The 17,378-nt window shown below is 42.7% G+C and overlaps 1 protein-coding gene across 1 annotated transcript in view; it reads left to right on the top strand.

Annotated features, from left to right (window-relative positions):
• The first annotated feature begins 2,246 nt into the window (after positions 1–2,246).
• Positions 2,247–17,378, top strand: part of BARX2 (BARX homeobox 2) — a 32,807-nt gene continuing 17,675 nt past the window's right edge. Inside the window, exon 1 of the mRNA XM_051812472.1 lies at positions 2,247–2,682. Coding sequence (XP_051668432.1) covers positions 2,442–2,682 — 241 coding nt within the window. The 5' untranslated portion in view covers positions 2,247–2,441. The remainder of the gene's footprint in view (positions 2,683–17,378) is intronic.

Below are 17,378 nucleotides of genomic sequence, written 5' to 3'. Positions count from 1 at the left end.
TGGCTTGCTCAGGATGTTGCTTCCGAAATATTCTTTGCAATAATGTGCAGGAAGCAGTAATTGCTGAAGGTAGCGTTGCCGGTAATTATTTTGTCTCCTAAAAAAAATATAAAGTGTCTGGAAAAGGCAAAGAAAGTAGCTCTTAAAATGGTTTACGTGTGAACGAAGAGGTGAGTTTTCATAAAATACATTCATAACGAAGTCAGTTCATCTCCTTAAATATCCATAGTTGGTTTAGGAATTAAAGCAACTGTTTAAGTAATTTAAAAAGAGTTATGCCATCAGGGAGGGAAGAAGTCCTTGAACCCTTTAGTTGTTATCATACTAGTGAAATTCCTGGTACCAAGATGACTTTAGTTTCTCAAAATAAAAAGAAACAAAACCATTTCCAGCCAATTTATTTTAAATTGGAATGTCGTCCCAGTGATTTAATGAGCAAAATATTTTTCTTTAGCTTTGTTTTATTATAATTTGCTGTGCCGTGTTTTTTTTTTTAAAGTAATAAAGTTTTAAGAAAATAAGTTCAACAGACATATCAAAAGTCTGATATTTCCTTGCATTTGCCTTCCAGTTTTGACAGCGTGTGGACAACACAAATATCTTATTTTGATTTTGGGGCTCTATAACTCAGCAAATGTATCTTTGAAATGAAAGGCAAATGGTACTTTCAATTGAAAAAGAAATATTGCTTTCACAAAAGAGGTCAAAGATAGTTTTGTAGTTTTTTGAGGGCTTTTAAAAAATACAGTTGACAAAACAAAAGTTGCCTAAATGGTTAAGGAGAGTTTGAGATGGTTGTTGCCTTCTGCAAAGACAGGTTGAGTTTTCTACGAGTAAAATAGGAGTTTACTGCTATTTGGATCACCGGAGCGTGAGAGCTGAGGGCGGCTGATGACTGTTTGCAGATTATATTTAAATCCTTGTATGAAGCCTACAAATAATAATTTTTTTTGGGGTGACATATCTCCATAATGAGCCTCTCTTTTCCCATGTAAAGCCTGCGAGCCGGCTGTGGCTTCTGGAAAACCTGCAGTTCATCGGGAGGATTCCACTGATTCCCCGGTACAGGGTGTCCTGGTGATTCCTGGGCTCAACCAGGTGTCCGAGGCCACGGAGCTGAGAAATAAAACTCAGAGCTCAGCCTGGGAGGGAAATTTTCAGTGGGGAAACCTCTACCCTCAGAGGAAGGGGCTCAAAGCTCAGCTTGGCGAAAAATCCAGTTGAACTAAGCAGGAATACGCCAGAATATCCTCTCGGACTCGGGGACCGAGTAACGCCACTTCGGAGAAAAACATCTTCTATATATTAGGTATATATTCTATATGTACCTATAGGTGCAAGGCATCTATAAACAGGATTTTTTTTCTCTCTCTGCCGCTCTCCAGCACTTCGCGGCCGGGGAATGGGTTTGATGCCTGTCTGGGGAAGTCGTCGGGGCCGGGGATGCGGCATTTTAGGTTTTCTTAAGTAATTACAGTCTAGAAGACGGGGAGCGGAGGAAGAAGAAAGGAGGAAAAAAAAAAATCCAGCCCCAATCTGGAACCTTTCCAGTTTTTGCACCAAGAAGGAAAAAAAAAAAAAGAAAAAGAAAAAAAAAAGCCAAGCCAAGCCACACACCCCGGTATCTTAAAATAGCGAGCAGGGAGGGGAGAGGAGCGGCGGATCCTCCCAGCCCGGCGCGGGGTGACAATGGGGCTCGGCGGGGAGCAGCGGGAGCCCTGATTGACAGCTCGAGCCTCCTAAAAAGGCCGCGCGGCCATGGCAGAGATGCTTCTCGGAGCCTTTATATAGCGGGGAGAGCGCGGAGCGGCCGCGGAGGGACCGGCGGGGACACCGCGGGGACACACCGCGGGGAGACAGGGACACAGCGGGGACACAGCGGGGACACAGCGGGGACACCGAGGGGACAGAGCGGGGACACAGCGGGAACACCGAGGGGACACCGAGGGGACAGAGCGGGGACACAGCGGGGACACCGAGGGGACACCGAGGGGACAGAGCGGGGACACCGAGGGGACAGAGCGGGGACACAGCGGGGACACCGCGGGGACACCGAGGGGACAGAGCGGGGACACAGCGGGGACACCGAGGGGACACCGAGGGGACACCGAGGGGACACAGCGGGGACACAGCGGGAACACCGCGGGACAGAGCGGGGACACAGCGGGGACACAGCGGGAACACCGCGGGACAGAGCGGGGGCACAGAGGGAGACAGAGGGGACAGAGCAGGGACACAGCGGGACAGAGCGGGGGCACAGAGGGGACACAGCGGAGCACAGCGGGGACACAGAGGGAGACAGAGTGGACGGAGTGGGGACACAGCGGGGATACCGCGGGGAGACAGAGGGGACACAGGGGGACACCGCGGGGTCCGCTCGGGCCGCCGGCCGCCCATGCGAGCCGGGCGCGGCCCCGGCAGCCCCGCGCAGGGGTCCCGCCATGCACGGCCACCCCCGGCCCCATTCCCAGCCCCATTGCCAGCCCCCTCCCGAATCCCAGCCGCATCCCCAGCCGCGGCTCCCCGCGCCCGGCCGGCCCAAGGCAGGCAGGAGGCGCTACAAGACCTTCATGATCGACGAGATCCTCTCCAAGGAGACCTGCGACTACTTCGAGAAACTTTCGCTCTACTCCGTGTGCCCGTCGCTGCTCGTCCGGCCCAAGCCGCTGCACTCCTGCGCCGGTAAGCCCGACCCCGGGGGGCCGGGGGGTCCCCGAGCGATGCCCGGGGCTCGGAGAGGTCGGGGGGGCTCGAGCGAGCGGCTCCTGAACCTCCCACCGCGTCCCAGCGCTGCCCTGGACGAACCCCGGCTTGCCCATCCCAACCCCGCAGAAGGGATTGCTCCCACTCCCGCTGTTTGCCAGTGCGGGGATAGTTCTTAGTTACCAGCTCCTACTACCGTTGGTTACTATCGGTTGTTAGTTACCATCTCGAACTACCAGTTATCCGTTGGTTACTATCGGTTGTTAGTTACCATCTCGTACCACCAGTCACCCGTTAGTTACTCTCGGTGGGCAGCGGTGGGTTCAGCCGAATCGCCCTCGGGGTGATCACAAATCCACAATCAGCTAAAGACGAGGAGTTAAAGAGCTCCACAGGAGCAGAAATCGCCCTTCACCTCGTGCTCATTGAAACCTCCGGTGATTATTTCATTGCATCTGTGGGAGTGCAAAGAAATTAAGAGACATACTGGGAAAAGGAAGAAAAAATACTATAGAAGTACAGCTTTTCTACTCTAAATTCTCATGTCTTTGAAAGAGCTTAGGCTGTTTTTAACAGCAAATATAGGAAAATAATTCTGATGATTTTGCAAACAGAGACACCACAAATAAATACACCAAGTGGCTCTGCCCTGTACAGGCAACACAAGGAGTAACTGGGTCTTGATCATGCGTGTTATAAAGTTTCCCAAGCAGAGTTGTCTAATGTGAGCCTTTAAAAATCCACATTAAAAGTAAAAATAGCAGTCTTAGAACGCATTTCAGATTGTAATAAATAAATAAATAAATAAATAAATAATAATAATAATAATAATAAAAATAAAAATAATTTAAAAAATAATAATCCCTCTCTCTGGTGAAGCAGGAAGTTTTGCAGGTTTCTGTCCTTCTCATAAGGCCACTCTTCCTGTGGTGACACCTGATGTGTTCAGAGAAATGCGACAATGAAACTGCAATTTAAAAATACAGTCTTCAAAAAATCTTATCTATTGACAAATATTCATAAAGGACTAATTGCCAGTAAAAATAATATGTATTTCAAGGTCATAGAATTCTAGTTTTCCTTTTTCTCTTTCCTGGGAAAGCTCATTTTGTATTTGTATTAAGTTGTGTTCAAAAACTCAGTGCCTGCACTTTGCCTTAGGTTTGTTGGTTTGGTTTGTGGGATTTTATTGCTTGGCTGAATATAAATAAGAAGGATCTTTTCAGCTCTTAGCAGAGCTGTGCTAATAGAAAACTTGCTGTTGGGGTGTATTAAGAGTTTGATGAGTAGAGTAAATCCTTGGTCCAAGCACAAATCTTCCTCCAACCTCAATGTTTATTTTGTAAATACGAGTTATTAAAGATCCAGAAGGGATTAGGAGGCTGGATCAGAATTAAGGCTCATGATGACCAGCTTTGGGGAGAAGAAGTTGCCCGAATAGTGTGATCCTCACTCAACATTTCCTTCTCCCGACGGGTTTGCCCGTGACGTCCCTTCCCTTCCCGAACGAATCGCTGACATGTTTTTATATAGGAACTGGTTGTTAATCAAGATATTGCTGACAAGGGAATTTTTCAGAGCTGATCCCTTGCTACTGCACAGACAGGGAAATTCAGTGCTTGGCCAAAATAGGCACAAAGGTCCCAAAGGGGTTCAGTGTGTAACACGCAGAGGCCCACAGACCTCAATCCACCAGGATAAGGAAAGAGGTTTTCCTCTCCTTCTCTTCAGAAAGAGAGAGAATTAGACAAGAAAGTCTCTTTAGCACCCAAAAGGAATATTATCAATGTCCAGAAGCTGTATGAATAACTCAACATCAAAAAATACAGCCTGGGTGTCACCTAAGGGCTCCTCGGGATTTTGGATGGGTGAGGTGCTTCCCAGCAGCTGGTTTGACTCTCACCAGCCCCATGGGAAAAAAAGGAGAAAAATTTTAAATACATTGTTCTGGGTCAAGTATATCAAGCGTTGTCTGTGCAAGAGGAATTTATATTAATGAAATAATCATTAATATCCTCGGATGATTCAGCAGTGGATTCGGAGTGATGTTGCTGTGCCTCCTGTGCTTACTCTTCAATTAAAGCCCTATTTCTCTTTGTGCCTGGGATCTTTAATGAATTTGTCTCAAGGTTGTGTTTCTGGCCCAAGCTCTGGCCTGTCCCTGTGTCAGCCTGGTTGTGAGTATCTTGCTTTTAATGGAATAAGCTTCATGGACTTGCAGTGCTCGGGAAGTGAAATACAGAGAGAGACTGTGGGATTAAAACTAAAGAATAAACTGCTACAAAAGTCCATGGTTCCAAACTGTCAGATCCTAAGGTTTATAGCCACAATTAAAGGATTATGTGTATTAGGTAATGGGAATTTTTTTTAATTACAGAAGACAGGAAATTATTGACTAAGAAACAGTACCACAAAGGAGAACTAAATGTGAAAGACCTTGAACAATATCCAATACAAATCTGTAAATAAAATTAAAAAAACAAATGAACACAAAAAATAACCCAAAGACACGCACACAGAGAAAATAAACAAAACAATCCCAAACCACCTGGGGACTAAAGGCTGCAGAAATACAGCACTATGGCATTTAACTTACTGCCCGCCTTTGCTTTGCCTCTGGAGTTAATCAGGACGGAGTGAGCACTTAGTCTCTTCAAGATCTAAAAAACTTAGTCTTAACCCAAATCTAAACCACAGAAATTTGCCTTACTGTAAGGTAAGCTGGGACCTGGGAGGGTTTGAAGCAGAGATGAGTAACAAGTTTCTCCAGCTGAACCCCTTTTCAGTGGCTTTTTGTCGAGTCGGGAGTCAGGTTTTGTAGCTGTTTTCATGGGCTAAAGAGTTAATATTTCTTTCATCTTGGGTGAAGTCAGGGAAGGCTGATCTGCCTTTATAATTTATTTGGAGCTGAAAGATAGAAGCTGTTGTACGTGTGCAGTCTGTGTGTTCAACAACAGCCCTCGTTAAGTGACGAGAGATTGGAAAACTTCGGTGACCCGGCGGAAAATGGGGCTCCTTCGGCTGTGATGGAATGTTGGATATTTGAGCGAGTGCAACTGAATTGGGAAAAATCAGATCAGCCAAGTAGAGGGAGAAGGGAGGTGGAAGGAGCGTTTGGGACTTTTCCTGGGCATGGTGAGGTCACAGATTGACAGTTTAGTTGGAAGGAGCATTCAGGAGGTCTAATGCAAAGCCATCAATGTCACTGGGGAGATTCCTATTGCAGAGAGCCTGGAATAACCCCCAACCCAAATTTTTCTTTGGAAAGAAAACTTTTTCCCTGTGAAAGGGTTCCATCCTCATCTTAAAATTCGGTGTTTGAAATTGTGGCATTTATTGAGCAAATAAACAAGGCTGTACCCACACCAAATCTGTAACAAAATGCTGGTCTGGGTCCAGAGCCACTAAAAAAATTTAAAATAAATATTAGAAATATTTTTGGATGGTGGGTAATACTGCTTTCACTTGTGACTTTTTGGGTTGTGAGAACTAAAGGAAAATACAATTTTGTTTCATGGTATTTATATTTTTACTGGTTTTTCATATTCTGTCATAGCTAATTAATTTGTATAAGTAATGACACAGTGTTAATATGCTTGGTTTGTTACACTGATTGCTGGAGGTTTAGCAGACTCCTGTAAGAATCACTTTTCAAATTGTCTTTATATAATTTTTCAATTTTGCATTTTAAAATATCCACTGTAGAGTCTGTTCCAATTCTGGTTTGTCTCCTGTATTTTTCATAATCTTGGGTAAGCCATACATTTAAAATCCAGTTGCCATATTTGTAGTTTTGTGCATGACAAAGAATTCAAGGACATTGTCAGCATGTGATGTTACAAGGTAAAATTGGAGATGCTCCGTATTTATAAAAGGAACTAAAGTAGTTTAAAAATGAAATCCAAGGTGGTCGTGGCTGCGGTGTGGAGGGGAATTGTGTGAGATCCCTGGTCAGGGTGGAATTTGTGACATTGTGTATTAATAATCAACAATATTGCTCTTGGATGGTGTTTTTTAAGCTCTCCAAACAAACTGAGATGTCTGGATTGCAAAGCCTTGCATTGCTCTCAGTCACAGACTCTGCAGTTATTTCAGCAAAGTCGGTCGTACAAATTATTCATTGTCTGCTGGGTGTTCATTTGTACCAGGCCCTATTCCAGAGCTCATAAAAAAAACCCCAAATTTGAATATATCTTAGTGGTTTATAATTTAAATCCTAATGAGCATCAGTGTAATTTATGTCTGTCCTAAGCCAAGGTTTTTCCTGGTGCCTGTCTCAGATGGGGCTGTGCTGGTTTCTCTTTAATTGCTATACCTGAACACCACCTTGGAAGGCACAAATACATCAGTATATTGTGAGAGAATTAGCTACTGAACATATTTACCCCTGTGGAAGGGGAGTTGTGTCCAAGGGGATTCTACTGCTCCATGTACATTTAAAAGCACCACAACTCCAGAAGTGGAACTTTCATCTTCTCCTCTTGTTTACTTACTTTTGAAAATTTACTAGTCTTCTTCCTGTGCAACAAATTGCCTCTAAAGAACACTAATAATTATTATCACTTGCTTTCCTTGAAATTATTATTGGGATTTTTGGCTTGGTGGATTTTTTTGTTTGGGGCTTTTTTTGAGACCAAGACGTTACTCGGTGTTTGTGCAATTGGGGTTTCAATGTAGGCAGGTGTCTAAAATTGTTCAAAACTTGAATTCTTCACTTCCAGTTCTGTGTCTGTCTTATGCTGTTTTATATTAGGATGATATTAGGAACTGCTTTTTTTTTTTTGAACTGTCATTTTCCTTGTATCCATGGTATTTTCTGGATTAAACTGAACGATACTCGCCAGGGCCTGCAGCGACTCATTGCTCAGGAGACAAAGTGTGACCTTTGATGTTTCTGGTTCCTCACTCAGCCTTTTTAGGGAACCACAGTGAGAAAGTAGATTTACTTTACATTCCCTCAGCCTGGAATCTTGAGCTAGGGCTGGATTGTTGTCCCCCAATACACAGTGGCACCCCAGTCAATATTACAAGGTGTTGGAAAGAGTTTTGCTCTTGCCCGGTGTGAAGTGGGTGCTCAGGAGACCTAAATGTGTGCCTGTGATGTCTCATGAATCCATGGAAAATCTATATCCTAAAATGTTGAGGGAAGCAGGTCAAAATGAATATGTGTTTTTATACAGGATTGGTAGGGGCAGACTTAAATTGCAAAGCTGGAAGTGTCTCCCTGTGGAAATCTGCTCTGCTGCAGGGCTGCCTGGGGTTTTTGCTGATTATTTGTGCAGACATATGAGGAAAAACAAGATATTTTGAAAACTGCCTGCATTTATTTGCTTTAGCTTGCAAAGATCTGTATAGTTCTGTAGTTGATAGCAAAAAATAATGGCAAAATTAGAAAGGAAATCTGTTAATCCTGGAAAATACAAAGTGCTGCTTGTGTAGATGTCTGAGATTCCATATTAGTGAACCTATGGAGTATTTTTAATAAATGTAAGAGAGTTCAGAGATGATATTGCTGCAGAGAGATTGCAGAAGATGCCATCACATTCATGCTAGTGTCTTGGAGTGCTCTCGGAAAACTCAGAAAAGTCAGGATTTGCTGTCAGGAAAAAGCCCATGTGAGGAACAAATGGAACAAGTGTATGGAGTGAAGGGGGATTCCTCTGTAACTGCTGCAGATTGGGAACAAAATGGAATTTTAAAGAGCTCAGTGTTTTTCAGGGTGGCCACCGTGGTTTTTGCATGTTTTGCTGTCTTTAGCAGAAAACATAGTTCAGAAATGCCCAAAAGTGGCATATGGGGCAGAATAATGGGCTTGGTGATGCTAAATAGATACTTGGAGAAGTGTCTGCTAATTTTCTCTGTTGGATTATATCCAATATTAGAGGTGGTATTTCAGAAGCAAAGCCAGATCAGAGTCTGAAAACTGAGCAGGGAAATCTGACTCTAAAGAGGTTTCAATGCTAAATATTAAGAAAATTGGAATCAAGACTGATTTTGCTGTCTGTATCTCAGCACACTTAATAGAGAATATAATAGTGAATAAAAGAAATCAGTGAAAGACAAAGCTACAGAGAACAAAACAAAGATCACACCCCACTGATTGCAATAAAACCTACTGTGGCAAATAATCAGCGTTGTGGTTGTGGTTGGGCACGAACAGCATTGTGGAGGAATGTTCTAATAGGGGGTATTAATGAATGTGGGATTCCACTGGGAAAATTGACACCTACACCTCATTTTCTAAAGCCTCTGGAGCACAGTTTGAATCCATCTGCTCAGCGAGGGAGGTTTTCTAAAAGGTGTCCTCAGTTTGGCCACTGCTCATGGAGACTGTGCAATGCAGATTAGTGTCTTTTTTATTATTTTTATGACTTTAATTCAACTTGCTGCTGTAAAATGAAGGAAAAGACAGTCTCATCTGGTAGAACCAGTGACCTCCAGCATTGCTGCCCTCAGGACAAGCTGGGTATGAACAAGGGCAAAAATCCTCCCTGGAGAAGGTGGGGAAGCAATTGAGACTGTTCACAGCCCATGTGTTACGTGAAGCTCCCAGTCCTCCCCAGGCTCAGGGAACAGATCCATCAGAGCAGTAGCTAAGGAGACTTGTTGTTTTTCCTTCTGTTTACTTGTGCTGAGCAGCACATTCGTTTTCCACGGGGAAGGACAGCTCCCTGGATCCCAGCCTTGGCATTGTGTGATCAGGGCATTGATCCACCCTCAGAGAGGATTTGCTGCTGACAGGGCTGTTGGGAGCAGGTTTGGGAGGTGGAGGGGGATCTCTGCTTTCTGAACTCTCACTTCCATGCTCTTGGTTCGTAGGGAAGGAAGTTTTGCATGGAACTGCACCGGTGGATGGCAGAGCTGATCCCTGGGAACTGATCTTCCCATCAGGAGCTGATCTCTGGAGGCACTTGCTCAGTGCTCTCCTGAGACTTGTTTCTAAATCTACTGCTGGCAGTTCCTGGGCTTAGAGAGGCTCTGCTGCTCCGATAATCCTCATTTCTCCATTCTGATGATCATTCCTCCCGCTCACTCCCTTGGTCCCTTGTCTGGTCAGAAGTGACTGCACAGCCCTGCTGGGAGGAACTGGAAACTTGGGATTTGCATCTGCAGACCCTGCACAAAATCTCATCTCATCCAGGTGAAAATAGGAGTAGTCAGAAAAATTGATGTTTTGGTTTGTTGGCAGATTGAAAAAATAGTCATCACTTGTCCATTTTGGTTGAGAGTGAAGGAAAATGTTACAGATTTTGCTTGGCAAGGTAAAGGTTTAAAAAGCATGTGTGTGGAAAACCAGATCAGAGAAAATACTTGATCTGGAATAAAATATTGAAAAATTATCTTCTAAAGGCTGAAACAAACTTTATAGTTCTTGCCTTTTTATGAGACATTTGGCAAAGCAATGAAATTAGTTTTGGTATTGCTAAAATTTCTTTCTTTTTATTTTTATTTTTTGAGGAAAGAAAACCATTTTCAATTAGTTCTGTGTAACCATTCTGGATTGCAGAACCCAGGATATGTTAACATGAGCTTCGTTTGCTAGGAAGTAACAGTTCCTTGGAAAATCTGGGACCTATTTTGTGATCTCAGCTGTATTTGTGTAAGTCAAGTCAAGACAAGGCCTGTAACAGGATGGGATCACAAGGACAAGCTCATGAGAGCTGGGCAGTAGAATTCCAATGTTATCCATTATTTCTTGAGTTCCCAGGACTGTGGGAGAATCCATCTGAAAGGCCCAGTGAGTGATGTGAAATTCCCAAAACTGCATTTTAATGGCACCTTAAAAAATAGAGCCCTGTGGTGTTAGGACCTGGCTAATACAGTAAATACGTAACATTTTCCATTTTCCAATATTTTCTCACCTTTATGTTTTGACTGATTCTTGGCCAGAAGTCAGCTCAGAACACCAAGTCACCAGTTGCAGGTACTTTGAACAGGTGTTTGGGAACAGCTGAGATCCATTTGAGTGGCTGAAGGGAAGGGTAAAAAACACCCTTTCCACAAAATATCCTCCATCTGCCCCAACGTGGACTCCTGCACTGATAGTCAAACCTCACTGGACTGCAGTGAACACATCCTGAATATTTAAGCTCTAAAACCAAAACCTGTAAGAACCCTGCCCTTGATAGACAAAACCTCTGCTTTGCTGTTCTTTTTTCTGTTTAAAAAAATCACACTTTTTTTTTCTGTTTTCTGACAGAAGGAGAAAAACAGTTTTCCACAATTTCCTATATGACAAAATTACAACTCTGTTTGGAGACGTGATGACAGAAAATTTGTGAATATATGGTCTTTTTGTCAGAGCAACAACTTTCAGTGATCTTATAATGTGCTTGGATGTGTGTGTGCAGGTCTTATCCTGTAAATTCTTTGACAAGCCAGTGGTTTAAATTCATGTAGTTGATCTTCTGACTCCAACAGGACTCCTTATGCAGAGAAGGGCTTGAACTGGATTTATATTTTCCCTGTATCTTGGATCATCTTGCTACTCATTTTGTGGATTTTCTCCAAAATCAGAGAGTTTTCCATGTAGTCACCAACTCGTCTTTAAACACTTGGCCACCATTTGGCTTTGGACATTCTGCTATTTGGATATTCTAATGATAATTTTGCAAGTCCCTGGGTAGTTAATGTTACTTTTCCTGCCAGTGCAAACTATTATTATTATTTTTTTAAGCTGAGATTTCACCTTACAGGGGTTGAATTTCATCTGAATTCAATTTTAATAGACATCTTGAAAACTAATGTTGAAGCAACAAGTAGCTTGGAGTGTACAGGTACCTCTTGCCACATCTTGTGTAGAGCTGCCTACGTTGATCCATTAGAAGCCAGAACACTCTTGTGTAAGCACAGAGGGTTGAAGCCTTAATAAAAGCATCTCCTTTTCTTTTAGAAGACAGAGAAGTGTGTGTGATGCTTAAGTAGGATATTCTATGACAGATTAGCTTGTCATCTTTACAGCAAAATTAGCAGTGGTATACTTTATTGTGGAAAACATCTCCTTCCATGCCATGCTTAACATGATCCGTCTTATGGAAGGCCCAGTGCTCTGGGTGGGGTTTATTCCTGGGGCTCAAAGAGCAAAAAGATGAAAAGTTCCCCTGAAATAGAAACCCTAACGTAATCATTGAGACAGTAAAATGGGTTTTTTTGGCCATAAAACATTTGTGTGAGTTTTGAATACATTTCACTTCATCCTTCTGCCTGTTTTGTTCCAAACCTCCTCCTGACAGCTTTGCTAACAGTTCATTTTGTTCCTTTGGTGACTAAAGGCTGGAGGAGCTGATATTTGGAGGTTGCTGTGACAGCAGAGGACGGTACCACTTTGGGGCTCTCTGTGTTCTTTGCTTCCCTCAAGCAGAGCTGCTTTAGGTGGCTGCTCACAGGCAAGTTCTCCACTGAGGGATAGAAGGCTGTGCCAGAAGTTAAAAGGGTTCGTTTCACCTTGTTGCAATAAATTATAGAGCAATCATAAATGATAGGAAGGAGCTTGATGAAGTGGGTGAGGAACAATTGATGGATTATTTTAGTTAAAATTACTTAGAGCCCAGTCCAACTCCCACTAAAGTCAATTAAATCACAGCTGGATCAGGGCCAAAATGAGTCAAATTCAATTATGCCTTAACTGTAAACATTTGAAAGCACGTTACTGTAAGGTAGTTCAGCACTTAAATTACGTTAAAGCAAAGGCATTTCTGAAACCCCAGCTGATTTTGTTGTATTTGTACAGCTCTGGTGAAACCCTTTTTCTGGGGGCTGGGACACAGGGACCTTTTTGAGTGGTGCCTGATCCCCACAGCACCTGCCTGTGGTGGAGAGATGGCTCAGACATTGATACTGGGGATGGATTTCTGTCCCTCACTGACTCGCTGGGGGAGCGATTGCATCACAAGAGGCAGCAAAGATGACTGAGAGGAGCTTGTAGAAATCCTGGTGCTGTTTCATCTAATTGTCAGGATTTAGGGAGCTTACTTGTGTAAGTATCAGCTCATAAATTAATGGAACTCTCACACGAACTAATCTCAAAGCTCTGTTGCTCATGGGTGTTCATCTGTGTCTCAGCTGAGCAAAGTACAGCATCCAAAATATTAGTTACAAAGAAAGAACCTACATGATAAAAAGATGGAATTGTAAATAATTCAATTCATCAAGTTCAACCACATATGGTGGTGTTTTCACAAAACTGGGCAGATTATCTTTTAAACAGTTTTTCACAAGCCTCATTAAAGACAATTTCTGTATTTTTTAATAAATTCGGGATTGATCCTTTTTGTTCTGTCTACAGGATTTCTCTCCCTGTTCCTTTTCCAGCAGGGCCAAGGCTCCGAGTTGCAGGTTTAGGATTTCCTGGCTGGCATTTGTCTGCTGGGGTTTAACTCCACATCCCAAGTGCCATCCCATCAAAACCTTGGGATGTGGGAGGCTGTGTAGACAGCAGGGAATAGCTGTTCCCTGGGGTCATTCCCGTCTCCAAGTGAACTAAATTCATCCCCACAGATAGACGAGCTCCCAGTCCATGCCAAGCTCTTCTGGAGGGTTGGGATCAGTCTGGTTTCGTTTCTGCCTTTGTAGCAGTTGTGTTAAAATGATCTTTTTTTCTGAATAAATTTGAAATCAGGCTACTGCTTAATTTTGAATGGCCTCATCAGGGGGAACTACACACAAAATGGATGAAGACCGTAATGTAAGGCAGAGGATAGAAATGTAGGTGCCACAAACTCTGTGGCTTTACTGGCTTGCCCAGGAACTGGTTCTCCAACAGGAAAGAAGCTACTCCATGTCTGGATAGTTATATTTGTGTCCTTAAGAGAAATTTCTGAACTTTACAATTAAAGTCTTCAAAAACCCTAACTGAAGTATCTCCCACACGACAGTCCAATAGTGCTTGCCGTGGTAATTCAGAGAAGAATTTATACACCGCCTACATGTGTTAAAATGACAGATAGGCCTGATCCTGGTTTTAATGATAGGACATCTCTCTGACTCTGTGAGAGGTCTTTGTGGGGGGTGGAAGTGCTGGACGTTTGCAGAGCAGTGAGAGGACAGAAAATGGGACACGGGTGGGAATTAAAAAGCTCAGTTTGGCTGCTCGCCCAGCTGGAACAGGAGTGCTGGGGTGTCTTAGAGCTGTACCTGGCTCAGTGGACTGGGTTTTAGTCTCAAAACTCAGTTTGGTAAATTATTTCCTTTCCTTTTTTTGCTGTTTTTGTAGGCATTTGGCTTTTTTTTTATCCTTTTCTCTTTTCTATGCCTTTCTATTAATAGCAGGATCAATTAATAGCTTCCACTGACACCTTCTAAAGAGCTTGCAACTATGAAATAGCAATTTGTCCTTTGGAGAAGAGGAAAAATGATACCCACCCAGCAGCTTGAATCAGGAAAAAGGGACAGAACCATGATAAACATTGGTACAGGATTTCCATGGCACATTCTCAACTCAGAAAAAATACTGGCCATTTTCTTCCCTGTCACTGAACAAAAACACCACCAATGAGACCCTTTGATAGCAGTAGGTGACTGTGGCTTTAATATGTTTGAAAAAGCTGATTTCTGTGATCCATGCCTTATGTCTCCCTTCTTAATATTAAGATTAGTCATGTTACAACTTACAAAAATGCATTAAAGTGGGTTGACAGATATTTAAAACCCCAGCTTTGCTGTTCCCTGCTTCCAGATACTGCCCAGCACAGCTTTGGCATGAGGGCTTTGACTCATTAACTCCCCAGTGAGCTCCAATTTGGTGTTGCCTTTCACAAACCAAACCCAGTCATAATGCGCTTTCCTGCTGTATTTATCTCTGAGTCTACGCCTGCAAAGTGAAAATGGTACTTTCCTGGAGTAAATTATGGGACAGAAAATCCTTTTGGCAGCGAAGGTTGCCCAGAACACTTTCATTCAACACAGCGCCTTGACGGCGACTTTGCTGGAAGAAAAACGTTTCCTTCAGGGGAATTACCTTGGGAAAACTCCCAGTATTTCCTAGGAAGCAAAGCTGGTGATGAATTTCTGAGTACCTCTGGTGTGGTTTTCGAGGTGTCCTGTGCAGTTGGACTCTATGACCCTTATGGGTCCTTTTTAAGTCAGGATATTGTGTGATTTTGACTCCTTGCTGAGCATTTGCTGGGGCACATCCCACTTGCCTATGAGATATTCACCGAGTATTTCTTACATACGGAGTAAGTTATCATAGAATTGCTGCTGCCACCCAGTGCTGCTTTGTTAATTAACTGAAAAATCCCCCCAGAACTTAAGTGTTCATTTCCTGGTGCATGGCTTTAGTGTAACTTAAAATGCAGTGGACTCTTAATCTGTCTTCTCAAAATGTTTGTTTTCCCCAAAGCCAATCATGGCTCATTTGCGTCCAGTAATTGATACCAACATTGGAAATATTTGTCCAGTTGTCAAGAAACTTAATTGAAGTGTTTGACAAATTACTGTGTCTGGTTAAACTGGGGCCAGTTTTCACACTGGGAGAAAATTCAAGTACACACCTTATCTAGTTTGTCTCCGTAAGAATTGTCTTCATTCAGGTGTCTCACTTGTTACAACTCTCAGTAAATAGCGAGGCTTTGGTATTTTCATGCTGCACATGATGGCAAAACACTGCTTTTCTCAGCACCTCTTGATTCCCCTCCTGTCCCCACTTATTTACTCCTTGAAGTCAACAGAAGTTTTGGGTGTGTAGAAAAAGAAAAGGAATTGCATCAGACAGCAAATATATCAGCATTTTCTGCTGAGCATTCATTTACTGGCAGCCTGGGACACGCTGTGGATCTCTGACTGGAGCTGGGATTCTGCAGAGCCCCATGGAAGAGCTGGGAGCTTTGCAGGTGTTTTGGCCATCCCTACTTGGTTTTGTCCTTGACTTAATGTATGCCATGAAGCTGTTACATGCTCACTGAATTCCTCATCCTTCCCCTTTTTTAAAGAAAAGAAGTGTTTCATTACACACTTACGTGAAAATCCTTCGCTAAGAAATGCAAGAGAAGCCCAAAGTAATGTGGGCAGTGGGGACTGTGTGTGTTTAACATGAGGATTAATTAAGTACAAATAAAATTCTTCAGCTTATTCCCAGCACAGTGAAGTCTGTAGGAGGGAAGAGACTTCCCCACAAATCACATAAAATAAGTGTTAAGACAAAGCTGTTTTGATTACTTTGTAGGGATTTCAACTCATTCCTCACCAATTTTTATGCATACTTTGACTCTTTACTGGATTTTTACACTCTGTCCATGCCCTGTGGGGTTTTCAGATTTGCTCTTTCACTGCCTTCCTCCCGCTGAGCTTCTTCTCTCTCAGCACAAACTGCACCTGAGAACGTTTGAGTTCAGGCCGAACTTTCGAACCCGTGACGTCAAGTTGGTTTGGAATTAGGCAGAACCAGTTTGCCCATCCCTCGCTGTAAAAGGGTTAAGCCTCTAAACTGTTGAGAGCCAGGGCAGGGAATTATGAAAGGAGCCCCTGTTTTATAATCATTTGTGTTGCCAGTGCTTGAATGCCCATAATAAGTGGGTTGTGCAGTGATTAATGACTGTGTTTTACACGCTGACGATGGATGGTGTGTCTCATTGGAGGAGCCATTTATTTTTATTCAGGCTCCTCACCCAAGCAGTGCTGGAAATGAGATGTTAATGTCTTGGTGGGAGTGTGTTTTATTCTCAACAATTGCATGAAAGGTGACCCACAGAGAGGAGAAAATAATTAATAATACCTTTTTCTTACCTCTTTTTAATATGTGCAAAGACAACTCACATAATTATTTTTTTACATGGGACTTTTTGAGATTCTTGTTTTGTTCCCTCCAAACTGGGAACAAGTAGGAAGGTGATGACATTCCGAAACTATAAATTTCAAAGGGGCAAAATACTCAAGTGCCTTAAATTCCATTGGTCTTTGTTTTCTTCTTGTATTTTTAATAAAGGACTAAAATAATTTGAAATCTTTAGGTATTTTGAGCCAATTCTTGTATTGGATTATAAGTTTCTAATCTTGCTTTAGTTTCAGCTGCACTTTTCCCTGCACTATGTCATTGTGTACATGTAAAGGAGGTGGTGGTTGAGTGTTTATTTTAGTGGTTGGAATGCACAGACCAGACACAGAATTCATCATTTTATTAACAAACTATACATTTATATCTGTATGGATTCAACATTGCATCCATCTAATGACAAGATTGTCACTCCTGTAAAATGGCTTAAAGAAAGGAGGAAAAGGATTTAAAAAGCACTTTTTAATTAATTTGAGGAAATCTAGTTCAAGACAGTGAAACGAGTTGCAGTGTCCAAGAAAATCTTTCTTAAGTTCTACATAAACTGAAAATCCTTCCCAGAAGATCTCCTGGGATGGAATCAGAGCCAGCTCTGGGCATGGCATCAATACTTCAACAGAGAGTAAAACATGAGGAGGATGTTCACAAAAATGTTCAAATTGAAACTGTTTTTTTCATATGGGCTTCACCAAACCTGAATTAAAGGTTCTCAGAATTTGAAAGATCCCTCCAAATTATCACACCATTGTTGAACAAAGCAAACCAATTTAGGGAGATGGGTCAGAAGTGTTGGTTGTTTTGCATCATAGAGCAGTAAATGCCAATAATTGCCTACATTCTCTGGACAGCTTAATATTACAGGTGGGGTACAAAGCTTAATAAAAATACTGGGAATGTACGGATTCTG

The sequence above is a fragment of the Manacus candei genome, unplaced genomic scaffold (genome assembly GCF_025592945.1).
Source record: "Manacus candei isolate 608988 ecotype Guabito, Panama unplaced genomic scaffold, ASM2559294v1 h1tg000086l, whole genome shotgun sequence".
In the NCBI taxonomy this organism is placed as follows: domain Eukaryota; kingdom Metazoa; phylum Chordata; class Aves; order Passeriformes; family Pipridae; genus Manacus; species Manacus candei.
This window is presented reverse-complemented; position numbering and strand designations above follow the sequence as displayed.